This window comes from Syngnathus leptorhynchus, chromosome 7 (genome assembly GCF_054491065.1).
Source record: "Syngnathus leptorhynchus isolate UIUO chromosome 7, UIUO_Slep, whole genome shotgun sequence".
Classification (NCBI taxonomy): Eukaryota; Metazoa; Chordata; class Actinopteri; order Syngnathiformes; family Syngnathidae; genus Syngnathus; species Syngnathus leptorhynchus.
In genome coordinates, this window is record NC_141201.1 from 5,512,160 (window position 1) to 5,530,952 (window position 18,793).

Here is an 18,793-nt window from a genome sequence, read left to right on the forward strand (position 1 = left end):
TGCATCAATGTGTTTGTTAAGTAAGTTACTGTGCATGTATTGTAGGCAGGTAGCTTTACTGTGAAGGTGGACGTCGGAAGTGTCTTGCTGGTAGGAGCGGCCGGGTTCCGCCCAGCAGCCTCACACCACGCTCAGGGAAAGCTTTTCTTCTCCCTGCGTGCACCCTCCCCGCCTGCGAACACCGGATACTCCAGCTTAAAAAAAAAAAAGAGAGAGAGGAAAAAAAAAGAGACCCCTGCACGGTGACGGCCGAGAGCGGCGAGAGAAGGACTCCTTCCTGCGTCGTGCTTCCGTCCCTAACCCGGCCTTTGGTTTGCGTTTGGTTCGTTTGGGTATTTTTTCCCCTGGCCGTTTGACTATTTTTTTTTGTCTCACCGACATGGTCGATTATCACGCCGCTAATAACCAATATTCAACGGGCGGGCCGCAGACATACATGGAGCAGGAAAACGACTGGGACCGGGACTTGCTCCTGGACCCGGCATGGGAGAAACAGCAGAGGAAGGTAAGGAGAAGTCAAGCTCGTGGTAGGGGTTGTGGCGGGAGGGAGTGAAGCTGGAGGCTGGGAATGAGGACGAAAATGGCAGGGGAGGGACTGGAGGTCAGGGAGCGAATGCAGGCCTCGGTTGGCCCACTTTCTCCATTATGGCTCCCGGGGTTCGGTCTGTTTCACCCCCCCCCCCCCCCCCCCCCCCCCTCAAGTGCCTCCCGGGCCATTTGATTAAAATTTCATTTGCTCTTGTTTCTCGTCGTGCTACTGCCACTTTATTTCATGCATTTTACACCCCCTGAAGTCGCCCACCCGAACGGAAACAAGGCGCCACATTGTCCGGAAAAAGTCAAACTTGATCCGTGTGCGCCTTTAGTTGAACACTCCGATCGCCGAAACTCGTTCGGGTTTTTCTGGCAACGCTTCCTCAGCGCTTTTGGTCCGTTTTTTGTCGACTCACTTGGTTCGGGTGGCAATCCCGATGACAGCTAGGGGAGGATTTTGTTCAATAGTTAAGAGAAAGTTTTCGTAGTCAAATTTGACCAGATTTTGTCTGATAACTGCGAACGCCTTTGATCGTGTGTGGGAGTTTTGAGGTGTTCTGTAGTCACACTGGTAAAATGTCATACAGTATACGCTAACTAATGTGATTTTTGGTGTGTAAATAGATGAATCAGTCCACTCTTTCCCACTCACGTAATTGTTGAGATACTGCCTTTCATTTTTTAAAATAAATCACGGCAAATTTTAACTGCAGCATAAAGTTTTTTTTCCCCACGTTCTGGATGTCACTGAACGCAACGCAATAATTATAGGAGTGAGAATACCGCCAGCTCTCGTAGTAAATTACACAATTAACTAAAATAAAATACTTTTGTAAAATTATAACATTTTGTAACTGTAGATCGCACCTTTTTCCCAAAAAGGAGTTTTAAAACTTTTGTGAACCTAGACCTTTACCAGATTTTGACAACTGCATGGTGTGACGTTCATAGCGTGGAGGAATTCTGAGCTTCGGTAATCACAGTGGTGAACGTCATAGGATTTTTCATTCATCTTCCAAAACACTTCTCCTCATTAGGAGGGTCGCGGGCGTGCTGGAGCCTTGCCCAGCAGTCTTTGGGCGGTAGGCAGGATACACCCTGAACTCATCGCCAGTCAAATGCAGAGCACATTTAGACGAACAAACATTCACACAATCACATCGACAGACAATTTGGAATGGTTAATCGGCCTACCTTGCAACAAACTCTACTGAAAAATCATTCAAATGAATTCATCTAATATCTAAATTGCTCTGAAACAATGTCATCTATCTTAAACAACTCTGTAAATTGCATCATGTGAAAAATATTCAGGGAAAATTCAGCTGACTCATAACCAGTCTAGTTTACAGTTGAATATTTCGTTTTAAATAACGTTTGTGCCGGTCATTGTACGTTTTAATTCACACTTTTGCTCTTCTGGCTTGTCTTTCATTGCTGTTGTTTCATTAGATAATAGCACAGTGTGAAACTTCGTAGGAAGTCCTCAAAACTTTGAAAATATCAAAAGTAGCATGTTGGCTTGGCAGTGCATGTAATGAATGGAAAAGAGTGAGTGCGACAGTTTCCAGGACTCAGCGGGGAGTGTGTTGAGAGAATAATGAGGAACTATTGCTTAACGGTGTGGAATGGTTGTGTGTTTGTGTGTGTCAGTCACTGGTCAGATGACTGACATATGTGCCAGCGAGTAGCATGACAACATAATCAACAGTCACATTTTTTTTTTTTTGGCCATCCCGCATGTCTTTTATGTGTCAAATTTCCTGGGGCCAAAGTCTGTAGTGAGCAATGATTAACTCCCTGCGCAAACACGAGTGCTCAGTTAAGTGATTGATTGACAAGTACGACAAGAACGGGCCACCTGACACACTTCCCTCGGTCCACCCGACGCAGGCCTCGGCGGTGGCAGCGCGGGACGAGCAAGGGTACATTCCTGTGGCGTGGCCTCGCTTGTCGTGCCAGTCGTTGCGCAAGCAAAGAAAAAGGGTGTGCGGTTCACACCTTATTTTGACAAAGTTGTCGGGAAAGAATTGGAGAATTGGTTTATAGTGGCTGTGTTGGTAATCATTCCCCAACCGCTATATAGCGGGTTGTAAAGAGCACAACTGGTGGGATGCTAAGCGAGGGCACCAGGAAAAAAAAAAAAAAAAAAAAGAAAACGTACACACTCGCACACATATTTTTTGCTGACTCTCTCGTCAAACCTGAAATGAAATGCTGAACATCCCCATACACTCTTCAGCTTGCATACAACAGTGAGTTCTCAAAAGTTTGAGTTTGGGCGGGTATGCTCCGGACTTAGCCAATCGCAAGGCACATCTTGACAAATAAAAATCCTCCGACAATTTTGTCTTCAAAGAAGACTTTTAATTGTTCAAGCAATTATCACATTTCGAACACCACATAAATGTGTGCAATCGCCCGCTATTGTTAGTTGAATTGATTTTCCTCTACTGAGTTTCCACATGTGGGCCGGATGCATCATTGAAATCAAATCTTATCCGTCGCATGTCGGAACACGCCTCGCTGCGCCCTTGACGCCACCGTCTGCAACACGCCGAGTTTCCTGGTGACAGTTAGCCTCCACATATTTCCAGAAGGACTCGAGGGGGTGTGAAAATGGCGCGGGGGTGGTAGAGCAAACACCAAGAAGCAGTTAAAAAAAATTGCATTAGGAAAGTAAAGCTGTATTCAAATTTTATGATGGTGTCCCAACTTGGTAGCCACACACAATGTAGTCGTAAAAGAACCTGTGCCGTTAGCCATCTACAGTCTGTAAACAAACACACTTTGTTTTGTATGTTTTGATTTAAACATTGTTGAATGTGTTTCTTTTTATATGGTGAACAAAACATTTGATAAAAACCTATTTTTCCTCCTCTGCTGTACCATGACTTTAAAATCAAAGCACACGGTTTCCGATAAGTAGGAGTTGTTGATCTTCCCTTCCGGGTGTTTGTCGAATTTTCTGAAAAGACAAGATGAAGGATAAGATTGGAATGTAGTCATGAAGAGAATGACGTGAGGTCCAGATAGTCACACTTGCGTTGTGTGCTTGCATTTGTGCGTTCATTTTTACAACAGCCGTTCCAGTCTGTGGTTGTCTGGCGGGATTGTAGGGTGGGGCACCCGCCGTCATTTTAATCGTCTTAATGTTGAATTATACTCCCAAGTGTTTCCAAGATGGTACTAAGACATATTTTTCCTGTGGTGCTGCCAAGATAGGCATGGGTTCTTGTTGCCGTTGCATGAAAGCAGGCAGGACTGGCTAAGACTAGCATTTGACTCAATTTCCCAAACTTTACAATGGGAAAAATTAGCCATTAGTCAATCTATAAAGTTGTTTTTAGGATGTTGTTCTCTTCTTTTCTATGTCATTGTTGCCAAGACTAAGGATAAAAAAAAAAATGAAAAAATATAAAAAGAATTACACTGACATTGTATCATGCGGCCGCTTGTTGACAGCGTTTAGCAGCGACTCCAGCATTAGCGGCTAGTAGCATCAGCGGCTAGCAGCCAAGCGCGCACACAATATAGGCTGTCAAGGCAGTTAAATAGACGTAAATGACATTGAATTTAGTTGCCAGATTTCTACACTGCAAGCTTACTCAAATATGCTGTTTAAGCCAGCAAAATTGCTAGCCTACTGTGTTTCTGATGTTAACTTGTCCGTTAGTTCAAAAGCTATGGTCTGAAAACTCACTAATGCCTCTATAGAGAAATCTAAGTAAAACATTCTGGTTAAAACTGATTGAATTGGATTTGTTTTAATCTTGATTCCTGACAGATTGGTATTCACATTGTTCAGTCATTTAAACTCTCATTAGGTATTATTTAGGTTGAGTTGCTTTATGCATCCCGGCACTCTTCGACCTTTGTACGACAAAGCAATTAGCAGATGTGTTGGTGGCATCCTGGCAAATATCTCAGCCTTGTGTAAACGGGATGTCAGGTGATTGTGACCTGACAGGACCTTGGGTGTCATTCGTGGTGATCGGGCTGTTTTTGGTGCTGTGTAATCTTGTTTTACGTGCGTTTACACTGCGTCAAACAAAAGGTGGGTTTAATGCAATTGTTCCACTTTGTATTCTGGCCTTGTATTCTTGTCACGCTTGTTGACATCAGGTAAACAACAATGAAGATGCAAATTGGCCGCAAGTGTTTTTCCCGCCACTTTGCTCTAATACCATTTGACTGGACTGTATGCATCTTTTGTATTTTATTTTTTAACTTTTAGATTGTATTTAATTTGCTTGCTACCCAAAATGGGTTGCCTTTAAACCCCAAGGATCCTCTCTGCAATCCTGACATTTCATTGCAGTCTGATTTTTGTCCTTCTTTGCCCGTTAGTGTGGCCATCCCTGATCTGCCACCCTCTCTTTTACCCAGCCAGCTGATTTCAGGTCAGCTGTGGGTAAACCCTCCATACCCCCTCCCCACCTCACCCCCCCCCCCCTTTCAGCTGACCGCCATCCACAATCCCCATCCAGCAGACGGCCAGCCAGAGGACAGAGCGGTGAGGAATGCAGGCCCCCCCAACCGCCCGCCGTACTCCCACCCCTCCCTCTCAGTCTTTTCACCTCGGTGCAGCCATTGAACGGCGTGATGAAGCTCAGGCGGCCCGAGGGGTTTTTGTGTGTGTGTGTGTGTGTGTGTGGGGGGGGCTGCAACATTCCTTTGGTGGCTCATTCTAGACTGCTCGGCCGGTGGGTGGGGGGCTATTTGCTGGGAAGGGGGCGGCGTGGCCTGTTTTTTTCCCCCCCTCTTCCAATAGACATACAGAGAGTTGGGGGTTTGTTACTTTTCAGAAGTGGTTGGCATACGTGGTCAAAGTATTCTTATTAAGTGATGTCAATTTCAAGTTTGGAGCAAACCTAACATGTCTGGGAAAAGCATACAGCCAAGCCTTTTCTTTCTGTCTTTCTATCTCTCAGCATCATCGAGTTGGTACGGATGCCTCTCTCTCTCTCTCTCTCTCTCTCTCTCTCGCGTTATATTTTTGGAAAGGCCGTTTCAGAGCTCCGCCACGATGCTCTCCACATGCTTCACGCGGCATCTGTCCAGCCCGCAAAACCCCCACCTTCCTCACAGAGATTATATCCCAGATCAGATGACCGGATTATATCCTGATGTGACTGAGGATCGACTTGTGCGTTTGTGTCCAACGTGCGTTTGTCACACTGCGTTCAGTCATCCCAATTTCCGCTACAGTTAATCAGGGTTTTGGGAAAAATCCGCTCCCTGCTTGCTACAGCTTGAATGAACCACAAAATACTCTGACCCGGATGATTGCTGTTGGCCCGGAGGATTCTCCACTCGTTTAGGAAGTGTCGAGTCGATCCTGAATCGTAATTACTGGAGACTCGATTTATTTAATTAGCTGAAAGTAATTACTTTTGGAATCTTAACTATGACATTGGTTTTTTTTTTATTCCCATGTCTTCGCAGATATTATTGTAGGGTTAAGTTTAAATAGTTCCACTCCTCAAAAGGCCCAAATGTCCAAACATGATCTTTTTCAAGCATGTAGTCGACAGCCAAGAGAAACCACAAGATGTCTGCTGGTGGAAAACAACATAACTAGTATGGGTCAAGCCTAAACCCGTCTGTTGTTTTAATGCAGTGATCCTCGTGTCCCAGATTCACGCACGCGACCCCCCCACCCCCGGGCCCCTCCATCATGGCAGCTTCCACCACACAATCCCTTTTTAAAATGAGTCCAATTTTACACCCCCTCTTAGTCTGAGTGGAGAAGGTGAGTCAGTGGATGTCTGGATCATTCCATGTAAAATCCAGCGTTCAATCCCAGAATTTTCGAGAGAAAAAAAAAAGTCCCGCAGAAAACTTTGTAACATAAGAGTGTCAAAATTTATGTAGTGGTCTGGCTTTTTCTTTTAAAATTCCCACCACACGTCAAAATTAAAAGAGAATCTCCCAGTGACCGTTTTAAACACGAATACGGTAAAAAGCGCAGTCGGCAGCTGAGAAATGCTCACATGAAACAGATGCCAGCAACAGCTTCCTCACTCACATCTCGAGCCCCTTTCACACCATCTAGAAAAGCTGTCATTCTTTTTTTGATTGTTCTGTGTGAAACCGTGTACTGAAAGAATAGGAAGATAATGTGACTAACAACGCATTTTTATCACGGTAGCCCACCATTGATCAATACCAACAGTCACGTACAAACTTCCCATTTCAAATGTGACCATGGCATAAAAGAGCAAGTTTTATCGCTTTTTTTTTTTTTTTTTGTGACAAGCTCTTCTATCGCCACTCAGATGTCCTTAGCCTTGGCGTTGTCCCCTGCAGAATATGGTGAAAAACCTCCCACAGCCTGGGTTATTTTCTTCCATTTGTCTGAGTTGGATGGGATTGTTGACAGACTCTCATCAGTTGTCGGCAGTGCTGGCTTTGCATTTTCATTATCTGCTGTAGTTGCAGGTTTTTTTTTTTTTTTGCGCGTGTGTGACGGGCTTTCGACAAATCTTTTGACATGTCCAGTTCTTGCTTCCCTGTAATATCCAACATGTGTGCAAATATCTGCTTTTTTTTTTTTTTTTTCTTTTTCATCACGCCCTACCGCCACCATTTTCTAAAGTACGCAAACAAATGACATCAGTTAGATGAGCCTAAAGCTACAAAAATTTGGGACTCCACCATTCTTGATAGCAGCCATAGACGGAAAGACCACAGGAATGTTTTTTGCAACTCGATAGAAATCAACAAGCACTGAGAATCATGATCCCTTTTCACACTACCCATGATAGCTGACGCCGATCTGCGTAAAAGGCAACGGCGGGGAAATGCAAACATTGAATCATAATTGAAAACAAAGCCTAATTTTTTACAACACCAATGTTGTTATCCTTAATGCATTCTATTGCGGCATCAATTGTGCGCTTCAGCTCTCAACTGCTTGGGTTGCTGTTGCTAAGCAACCTGATAATACGGCATCTTATTTTTAGTTGCAGCTCCACACAATGACCAGGTCGTGGACTGTTTGTTAACCAGCCCTCTGGGGGAAAAAAAACGCAGCGTAGTAATGGGGAGGCGTTAGCAGGCGACTACATCTTCTTAAAAATAAACGTAACACATTTTTAGCACTTGTATTGATGCGAGGAGACCAAAATAGACTATCAAAGTGAGAAAAAGCGGCTTCACGATAACCGAGTGGCCTCCAGTAACGCAAACGTAGCCCAGAGTAGCGCTAAAGCTAAAAATGACAACGAAGAGAGTCAGACGGGGGCTAACACAGGAGTCTTTGTCGACTGAATAATCCGCCCCACGGGCCAGTTTTGATTGGATCAGACGGGATGGGCGGCTCGCGGCCCACGTCGGACGGCTTTGCCGACCCGCATCAAGACCAAACAAGGAACTTTCTGCTTGGGACACTTTTGAAGGTGTTCAGGTATTGTTCTTTCCGTCTTGTTGGTCGGCGATTGCTTCGTCTCACTCTTGACACGTGTGGTGACTTCATGTTTGAGAGGGCAATAAGCAGAAAACCACAAAAACCACAGCGACTTCCTTCCTTTCTTGCACTTCTGCAGTAAACTGACACGAAGCCACTCCCAAAAATCTTCTCCTGCTTGCAGTCAGTCAGACCTTAAATCACCACAATCATGATTGATATCAACTTCCAAACATGGGCATTGTCATATTTTCCCCCTTGCATGAAACATCTGTATGTGGAAGCCAGACACTGCAAAGAAGTTACTACTTTCAGCGTTTATTGAAATGCTATGCTTTTCAGTTTTTTTCAAGTATTAAAAAAAAAAATAATAAATCTTGATCTACTCTGCGCAGTCAGCGCTCAATATTCATTTTTTTTGTTTGGTGATTAACATTGGCATCCACCTTTTTTTTTTTTTTTTTCACGTCGCTCAGGCATTAGACCAGAGAATGATGAAGCCATAAAGAGGGACGTGTGTGTTCTCTGGAATGTGTGACCGAGCTGGACTTAGTGTGTGTGTGTCTTTTTTTTTTGTATGGGTCATCAACAAGCGGAAACTCCGAACCATTGCTGGACTTTTTACAAGGACTCCCTTCCTTCTGTTCTTCCTGACTGCATTCTTGACATATTTTCTCAGTCACTCAGATGTAACGTCAGCAGAACGCCGCTCATTTGCTTTGACTCATGCTCTCTTTTTGTAAAACGACCGAACAGTGGGCCATTTAAGGACACTCCCAGGAAGTCTTGGTTTAGATTTAACTTGCTTTGTCACTTCCTGTCTGTTCAATATCATGCGTGTGTGTCAGAGAGTCAATGTGTGCTTGCCATGTAGTGTTACACACCACAAAGCTGGACAATCGAGGGAGGCGGGGGGGTTGTCACCTTGATCGAGGCGTGTCGGCGGGAGGTTACTGCCCGGTTACATCACTGTCGTCACTGTGACAGGCGCTTGGGTGTGTTGCCTTATAAGGTAAAAGCTGGTCAGGCGGGTGGAGACAAGGAAAAGGAGGCGGGACAGGAAGAGACCGGGTCGGCCTGAAACTCCCGCCAAGCTGCATTTTCACACCCTTGCTGTGCTTTTATGTGTTTTAGCCTCTATTTGGCGCTCTCACTGGCATTGGGCGGCGCATTTTAGCCGTGACACATCTTTAAAGTGTCCTTCTCATACTTCAAGTGCATACTCGGGCCGTCAGTCATGCACACTCTTGTGTGTCGGCACTGTGAATGTGAAACCCGCCCCCCCCCCCACGATACTAATAATGGAAATAATTCATCTGTCGCCATTATGTTTATTTATGTAATTGTACAGATCAAAGTTTTAGAGAACTTTTTTTTTGGGGGAAGAGTTAAGGCTCAAGATGTATTGTGTGTGTGTGTGTGTGTGTGTGTGTGTGTGTGTGTGTGTGTGTGTGTGTGTGTGTGTGTGTGTGTGTGTGTGTGTGTGTGTGTGTGTGTGTGTGTGTGTGTGTGTGTGTGTGTGTGTGTGTGTGTGTGTGTGTGTGTGTGTGTGTGTGTGTGTGTGTGTGTGTGTGTGTGTGTGTGTGTGTGTGTGTGTGTGTGTGTGTGTGTGTGTGTGTGTGTGTGTGTGTGTGCGCGCGCGCACGTTTGAGAGTGTTTTTGTGTTGCTGCACCGTTTGTGTTGTTCAGTCTGTTGCTTCAAGGCTTATAACGCCGCAACATAAATGCTAATTAGCATTAGCTGTGACGATGGATTCGGAACATGGACCGTTTCCAAAAGTCCCAAACAAAGCCGCCTTGCCTCGATTTGTTGACGTTTGCAATTGCAACAAATGTAGCTCATGTTTGTGGAATTAAGGAGGAAAAGGGCCACTCCCGTGTCAATAAAATGAGCCACAAGCAGTGTGCTGTGACGGCAAAGTTTGAAAAACATCCTTTGATACGCCGCATGATTACTTCTCTTTTTCGGAACAACAACTTCCACAAACTGGTTTCACATGTCAACTTGATCTGCTTGGTTGGCTTGCATTTCTGTTGCAAAATTAAGGAAATTGTTCAAGTTGGAATCTTTGCATGGGAACAAACCAGGAATTTGGTTTAACTCGATCACTGCTAGCGGTTTTTAATTCAGTCGCTCACATTGCTAACTTTTTTTACAGTGTTAAAAAAAAATTGCTGAATTTGTAACTTTAAGGTCACTGGGGGGAGTAGCTTCGAAATACACCTATTGCATCGACAATATTTTCCATGAATGACTTCATATGATACGTTTCCTTTAAATTAGCCTAAATTTCTTGTTAATTCCTGTTGTGCTCCCATGGAAAGTTTCCAATTTTGAATATTTCTAATATTTCCCAGCCTAACTTCCCCATGAGGATTTCCCCGTTGTTTTTTTTTTTTTTTTTTCTTCATACACTGCTGCTCAGTCTCAGTGTGGCCATTTTCGCGTGAGCTAATCAACACCATGCTCACTGAAAACATTCCATCGTCATTTTTAGAATAAAAAGGCCAAAATAAACAGCTGACGCTTTGCGCTGGCAGCTCCCAGCAGGCCGGCCGAGCTCCCCGATTGCAACTGTGGGAAAGTAGTACTCCTGACAGGAACACACTCACTTTTACAAGTGGGTGTTTAATAGTAATGATGGCTATAAAATACAAATGGCAAAGGCGTTTCAGCCATTTCGTTGCATTTTCAGCAATAAAACAACACTTTAAAGTCACATATTTCTTTAAATAGCTAAATTGACAGGGAAGTCAAAGAAAAAGGAGTTGTTTTAGTTGAACAAAAATTCTCTGACCATTCGGGAAGCTTTGACTTCACTTTCTCATGGTCCATCTGCGTTATGAAATGATTTACTTGCGAGTCAGTCAGTAACTAGGTAGAGCTTGACTAAACTTGTGTTTCTGACAACAGTTCCTCATTGAAATAACTCAAAAGTGCCTCCTACCGGCCTGGCCGGCCCACCTCCCGACATTTTTCATTCAAATTCTGTCGCTGTGATTTTGCTGCTGTAATCTTCTGAACAAATAGCACCATCCGCCCGACAGGAAATAACTGACATCATCATGAGCTAACAAGTCTGAAGCTGTTGGCAACTGGCAACCGCTGCTAAAACGAACTCGGTCTTTCCATTCAAGTCCCGACGAAAACGATCGGATGGCCTTTAGTCCTCAGGTGGTTCACCGGACGCGCTCGGGGTGGGTTAATATTTAACTTCCCGTTCCGCTGAATGCCTTTGCCGCACATTCCTGGACAATGAATGTGGACGTCCTCCCCTCCACCCACGTTCGGCTTCCTGTAGCGCGGCTCAAGACAGGAAGTGTGGATTAGCTTGGCTCCTGATTGGCCAGAGGGGAGAGAAACCCAAGCGATGGTGTGATATGAGAGAAACAGACAAAGTGGACTGCTTACTGATTATTCTTCTGTGATTTCATCCTGTTATGCACGCCAACACTTCATAAGCCAAAATAAAAAAGCAGCTGAACAGTGAGGTTACTTCCTTCCTGTTAGCCTTTCAGACAAAAATGTTATTACAAATGTCAGTCGAGCTATGAATCATCATTTGAGTATCCAATCAAATTGCGCTGATGTGTTGCGTATTTGCTAAACGGCGATGCGTAATTTATTACGTTATAATACTCAATTTACAGTACTTCCCCAAAGTGGCCTGGAATGTGTTTCATCTACTCAACTGCAAGGATACCAACCTACATTTGGAAATTGGCAGCTGTCTTTTATGAGTAAACCCACAAACATATCTCAACAAGCCATGTTGGCAAAAAATGCAAAGTCAGCCATTTTTTGTTCAAAACAACAATTTTATTGTTTTTTTTTTTTGAGCCATCTCTCCAAGACCAGCTTGTCCTAGTAGGAAATTTATCCTACTATTTTCCATCCTCTCTAAGCTTTTACACACAATAACCTGAAAATGTCAACTGGATGCATTTCAACAAGAGTGTGGAGCGTTTATGGTTTCAAAATATAGTTGTGCAACGTCGCAACCTGAACAAACGTTTGGTGGTGCAATGAGTATTGCAGCAGTATGTCGACATGTCTTGGCTACGCCGCGAGCAAAAAAACACGCCAACAGTTTTAACTTTAAAAGTTTAGTGTAGTGTAAATGTTGACGGAGCAAAAAGGTCTCGACATGCGAATGTTTCGGTTGGTGGCGTCTGACCTCGCAACAAAGACAGGAAGCGACATAAATAAATGAACAAATAGCTGCACAGCTTGACATTTTAGTATGAAAAGTCCCTCTTACCCCTCCACACTAATTTCCTGTCTTGCAGTTTTAACTTATATGGAAAAATGGCAGTCAGTACAGCAGCAAAATCAGCCTCTAGTTTTGGACGAGTGGTTGGTTGGTAGTGACTTTTGGGACAGGAGGATCATCTTGCACAGGCACGGACAGGATTAAGATGGCTACTGTGCCTATGTGGGGGACTCCTGCATGCCACCGTCACTTAAGCAGCTTAAGTTGCCAAATAGCTATGCAGTGTTCTGAATGTCTTTAGTTTAGCTCTTGTCATTTTTTTTTTTTTTAGGGAAATAAATATTGATTAGTCAAAGTCTCACAAAAGGACACACTCAAGTTCTGATACAGGAAGTTGGGCATTCGCCAAAATAAGTCAGGTTGCAAGTCATGGTATGGTAACATTGTAGTTTGTAGTGCCTCCAAATGTTTTTGGTCTGAAATCCAGGCTGGCAGCAGGTTTCACTTGTCAACATGAAATTTCGCAGGCATGACAATCATAGAATAGAGTAGACCCACAAAAAAGTCTCTCCAAGCCATGCCGAAAAAGCGGCAGGAAGTCTGCCATTTGAGTTTAAAGCTGCCATTTTCTGGTTCAGTTGGTTCTTAAAAGACAAACTACTAGATTTAGTCCAGTTGCTCCCACATTTAGTAAACCCACATATATTAGACAGATGTATGATGCTAAATTGCCATAACGAGTTTACGTCATTGCGTGCATCCAGAGGATGGCGGTTCAGTTTGATGACTCTTGAAATGCTAATAAGTCAAACTCCACAAGGTCAGATCTCAACCATATGTTTTGGGTGTGTTGTTTTTTGCCTAACAACATGTCAGCACATAAAGCAAGATGGTGGACCAAACTTTGTGTGTCTGTGTGCGCATGTTTGTCTATGTGCGTTAGTGCACATATGTTAATGATAACCTGTCCAGACTTGAGAGGATAATGAGACCCGAGAAACCTCTGCAGCAGAGCTCTGTTTTGTCTTGTGCACATTTGTTCTTGTGTGTGTTTGTTTTAACGTTTGTGTGTGTTTAAGGCGTTTTCACTGTCAAGCGCTGACCTCCAAGAAACTGTTCAGACTAGTAGCCACGGGCTGCTGCTTTCATTTAAGCCTTTCACTTGTCAAATGAACTAGTAGACCTCACCCTGGCTCTCCCTATGTCCTGAGGGTGAGGGCGGGTTGTGAAGTTGTGACGATGTGTGGATGGTGTCCAGTTCCTGCTGTCGCTCTACAGTAGCTGTGGCTGCGTATCCACTTACAGCAGTACCGTATGAGCAGAACACCAAGGAATGTCAATTGAGGCCATTTTGTTCTTGGGCCTTTGCTGACTTGTCATAAAACACACCGCTATTTTTTTCAACTGGATTAGATTTTTTTGGGTGGGGTTAATTCTTTAATCCAGTTTCACCTAGGAATATGAATTTTGAAAGGTAGGTAAGTCTATTATGGGTAGATAAAGTCACCAGAAGCCATAACAGTGAATGCTCACAAAGGCGGCCATTTTGGTTTTAAGTGGCCTCCTGTCATAAAGGTTTTCTTAATGGCCACCAAATTCCAACCATTAGACACATTTTGGTTGACTCAGCAACCATATTTGGGTCATTTGGGCAACTTCTAGTCTTTTCAAGAGTAAGATCAGATTTTGTTCAATAATAAATTGTGAAAATTTAAAGCATGGCGGTGAAGTAGGTTTAATGTTTAGAAATGACTGAAATGCAACGACTGTGTCCTGTAATGTTGAACCGAGACAGTACAAAGTTGTTCTTTAATTGGCCTCCTTGTCAGAAAAAGGGTGTTGGAGTACTTGTGTCAGACCAGACCAGTCAATTACTGGACTTCATTCACAGAGCCAGTCTGACCCAGTTGGCCATATTAATCCTCCAGGGTCCTTTCTGGTCCTGTACAGTCTCAATTTTTACAAGCCTCATGGCACTTTGCTTCAAAGAGCCTTTTATTAGACCTGTTGTCGTGTTCCAACTTCTGTTTTTGATCGCCAGTTCCTCTTTCTGGTATCTCAAATAATTGACAATCACGGTGTATCTGTCTGTGTTTAACAAGCTGTTCATAGCTCGTGTTTGTCATCTTGGCTTCTCTCCACCTCTGTAGCCTCGTTCGGGGTGTCGGCACGTCTCTGCCTGTCCAAGGCCCTTAAAGCCTTTCTATAACGTGTATGCGAGAGTACACGCTGCAGTGACAGGTTGTCAGGGTGTGACACGACTCAACACTAGACATCGCGCTGATGTAATTTCATGAGAGGCGTGTCATCGCCTGTTCTACAAGGCCCTTGTGATTATGGTGGACTAACATCATGAGAAAAACTGTCAGAGCCATTTTAAACATTGACCTCACTGGTCAGATTGGTTATTTTTGTCTGAATTTGTGAATGCTAAAACGTAAATATCAAGTGAAATACTCTACCCAGTTCTATTTTGGTGGAGATCGCAAGAACGTTATTCGTTTAGCTAAGACCCCTGAAAATGGCCCAAATCATCCAACGACAACACCTTGAAACCAAAATGGCTACCTTTTTGTGTTTCGTAGCATGGCTCCTAGTCATATTATGAACGTCCATGCCAGATTTTGTTTACACGGGATGCACCGGTGACCGGTTGTAACATTATCTAGCTGTATTGTATTCCATTTGTTTTAGTATCCTCTCGTAAATGATAAATAACCTACTTAAGCTTTTACCTTCAACTTGTGGGCCCGCTCGGGAAAAAAAGGTTCAGTTGAAAGATGTTTGCGGTCTTCAGCAGACGGCTTCAATTGCCAGAGCCCTCCACCCTTCACCAGTGAAGCATGCAGGACAGGGTGGTTAAATCTACATAGGAGAAGACATGTTGGACAACTTAAACACTTCCAGACCTAAGCAGACGCCTTCTGGATAAAACGACGCCCAGTAGATGAGCGAAATTCCGACGATGGATGTTAGGTCCGTGCTAGCCATGCAGCTACTCTCGGTTAAATGGCAGCCATTTACATTATCTTGACATGTTGATGCGGGTCATGCTAATAATGCTTTAGCCATCCGCAATGAGCAGTCATTTTCTGGTCGTAAGCACAACACGTCATTCTTTCTTAGCCGCAAGTTGCCATAGCAACAAGATTCTTTCACGCACTGTTTTTGTATGATCAGAAAAAACAGAAGGTGATCCTTCAAAACCAAACCAAAAATGATGTGAGGCCGCCTAGGCAGGTTTAACAGCTCTCGAGTTGCACATTCAAGCAAATTAATCACCGTACACAAGTGGTGCCACGCCTTATCGTTCCAGAATGCAAGCACACTTCTTGCTTTCTAGTAGAACTACTAAAATCAGATTGATACATTTTACCCTGTTGGCAGGTACAATAATGAAATTGGATCAAATGCTAACTTGCCAGCGGTTGGTATCGTAACACATCACCAGTTTGCAACATGAGTAGATAAATGAGCATCGGGGTATTATTTTTGAAAGAATGTAAGTTAAAAAACATACACTTAAAAAAACTGTTTAAACCAAACATAATTTTTAAAATTAATGTTTGATTAGAAAATGGATGAATGGCTATCTTGATGGGCTATTGAAAACTCCACATGCCCATTCCCATTTATGAAAATAGCTTCCCCAAGGCTTTTGCTGTATGTAATTTATACAAATGTGTTCTCTTAGAATCCAATGTGATTATTTATCTAATCTCGATTCATGTTTTTTCTTCCTACTCAGTCAACCACAAGTTTAAATCATACACTTTTGTCTTTTAGTGTGTAGTACTTTGTGTGTTGACAAGCATCTCAATAGCGACGCTCAAATTCTTGTCTAAGCGGCAACTTCCTGTCTTTGCTGCACCACTCACTTCCTGCTGCATTGAGGCATGCATGCACCAAAAGGGGGACATTGTTGTCCCGCTCCTATCCCCCAATTTGTCTGTTTGTTTAGGTGAAATGTATCCCCAATTCTCCAGCACCACCCACCCACTCGTTTATTGGGCGGGGAGCTGAAGGGTGCCATTATCCGCCTGCCTCAATGCACGCTTTGTGCCGTCCACTGCGGTGTGATGCTGAACTGGGGGGGGCGGGACCACCAGAAGCACACAATTATAATGTTTTGTAACTCAGCAGTAAAGTGGGGGTAATTGGACACACGATTAAGGGCCAAAATGTCACATTTTAAAGATAAGTCTTTCAAGGCACGTGTTTTTGGGTTGGTTTTTGAGTTAGGGTTTTTTTTTTCTCTTTGAGGGCAGGGGAGTTGTTTAAACTCTTTTGTTGTTGAAGGCTGTATATTTTACCTATGATTTGAAAAAGGAAATATTTTAAGAGCACGTGTTATTTTGTTTATATTTAAAATGGCATTTTTCTCACACATTTGATTCAGAGGTTTTTGGTCTTATGTCCCCCACCCCTCCTGAAATAGGGTTTTGAAATAGTCTATACTGTATAGTGTATTTAAATGTAGATAAATAAATAAATAAATAAATAAATAATGACAAAAGCACATTTTTCCACGGAATGCCTGCAGTCCAGAAGCAAAAAATGTCGAATTCCAGAGCAAGGCCATGATCTTTTTTTCCCCACACGTCTGTTTATGATTTGTCGCTGCGTTGTGTTATGGAATTCATTACAAGTATCACAGATGTTTAGTCAGAGTTCCTGTCGGGATTAATGTGACATGAGTGTGGGAATGTGCTCCAAAAGCAGGCTGGATTGAAGATAATTTTCACAAGCAACCTTGAGGTGGATAATGATGACAAAAACATCTCAGCTTGATTCCAAGATGAGAGGGTTTCAAGATTAGGGCTTCAAGGCTGGATTTGGGTTTGAAACAGCGTTTCCACACTGGAATTGCCTTTCAAGTTAGGGTTGCAATAAGAATCTAAAGCAAGATGAATTGTGATTATTTCTGCAAGTTGCGGCGAGAAAGTAATGATAAAAACATAACGTTACTCGTTTTCAAGATGAAAATGTCCCAAACAAATGTTTGTGTGAAGCTAAACAATACGTGTTTGACAGCCACCATTTTATGGCTTCCAACATCCACTTCCTGTCACAACAGAGCGGTTCCTGAGCTGACTTCCTGTCTACTCAAAAGCTTTTTAAGCCCCCCTGTTGTTTGTTTTCTCCTACATCAAAGCATCAATGAAGTACAAATAAACACATGCACAAAGGCAAATTCTCTCAATATTTGCAGCGAGACAAACAAACTAGAATGTCTGTTCAATTAGTTTTCAAATTAAGTGATATTTTTGTTTTAGAATTGCAAACAAAATGGATAAATTAGACATGTCTGCCCCACTTTTGGGCTTTTGTTGTTCAATATACATTTAATTCCCCCCAAATGGTTGCTTCCAACCAAAATGGCCACCATCCTTTGAAATATCACTAATAAATCCTTGAGTGTTTTCCTGTTGAGATGCACATCTGCAAATAATTTCAAGTTGGATCAAAGTAATGTCCAGAGCACATTTTTTCCCCCCCGACTTTCCCGAGGTCATGTCCCGATTTTCCATCCATCTAAGACACCTGCTTCTGAGGGTTGTTATTGGTCCTTTGCGCTAGTGGACAGCTGCAAACCGGTCATTCATGAAGTGTGTACGTTGTTGTGTGTCCTCATCTAGACGTTCACGGCGTGGTGCAATTCCCACCTCCGCAAGGCCGGCACACAGATCGAAAACATCGAGGAGGACTTCAGGGATGGACTCAAACTCATGCTGCTACTGGAGGTCATCTCGGGTAACGCCTAATTTGATGCCATTCCATTCAAATTTGGGCTACAAGACTGGATTCCGCTTTCGAAATAAATAAATAATATTGGCTCCACACTCATTTGGAATCCAAACACTAGCACCCCAAAAAATAAAAAGACTTTCATCCAGTCGATGTATTACATATGTACAGTGTATTTGCATATTTATATCCATATTTGACTGACATGTGCTTTAGGTGAGCGGTTACCCAAGCCCGAGCGAGGCAAAATGAGGGTTCACAAGATCAACAATGTCAACAAAGCTCTGGACTTCATCGCCAGCAAGGGAGTCAAACTGGTCTCCATTGGCGCAGAGGGTCAGTAGACACGCTACACATTTTCCAAAATGACCTTGGGTGATGAGCCACATACTTGCGTCACATATTCCTGTGCAGTGGAATTGATGAGTTGGCGTCAAAGTACGCGTGCCATCTTGTGTCTTTATTTAAGCTATGTGTGGTATTCCGGCCCGACCACATACCTAGCTGCCGTACTTGCGTGCGTTCGATGACATGTACGCAAGTCATATCATCGAACGCACCTTCACGCATTCTTTACCTTTTCTACATTTCTATTGATGTTGTGGTTTGGGCATACTTGCAGCATTAATAAACACTAATCAGATAATAATTGTTGTGGATACTTTTTTGAACGCATAGTTGTCTTTGCTGCTGTCTTGTGACCTTTAAAATTCCTTCACTGCATTCCACATTGAGTTCATCAGCAAATATGTGACTTTGTGGGGGATTTTTTGGGCCTGCAGAAATCGTGGACGGAAATGCCAAGATGACCCTGGGAATGATCTGGACCATCATCCTCCGCTTTGCCATCCAGGACATCTCTGTTGAAGGTCTTCTTAAACTATGT

General features: G+C 43.3%; 1 protein-coding gene across 2 annotated transcripts in view; it reads left to right on the forward strand.

Moving 5' to 3' along the window:
- The first annotated feature begins 112 nt into the window (after positions 1 to 112).
- The window catches only part of actn4 (actinin, alpha 4), a 29,288-nt gene continuing 10,607 nt past the window's right edge, over positions 113 to 18,793 (forward strand). For both annotated transcript variants that reach the window (XM_085915527.1, XM_085915529.1), the window contains exons 1-4: positions 113 to 505; positions 17,799 to 17,913; positions 18,124 to 18,243; positions 18,690 to 18,776. In XM_085915527.1, coding sequence (XP_085771653.1) covers positions 380 to 505; positions 17,799 to 17,913; positions 18,124 to 18,243; positions 18,690 to 18,776 — 448 coding nt within the window. In that variant the 5' untranslated portion in view covers positions 113 to 379. The remainder of the gene's footprint in view (positions 506 to 17,798; positions 17,914 to 18,123; positions 18,244 to 18,689; positions 18,777 to 18,793) is intronic.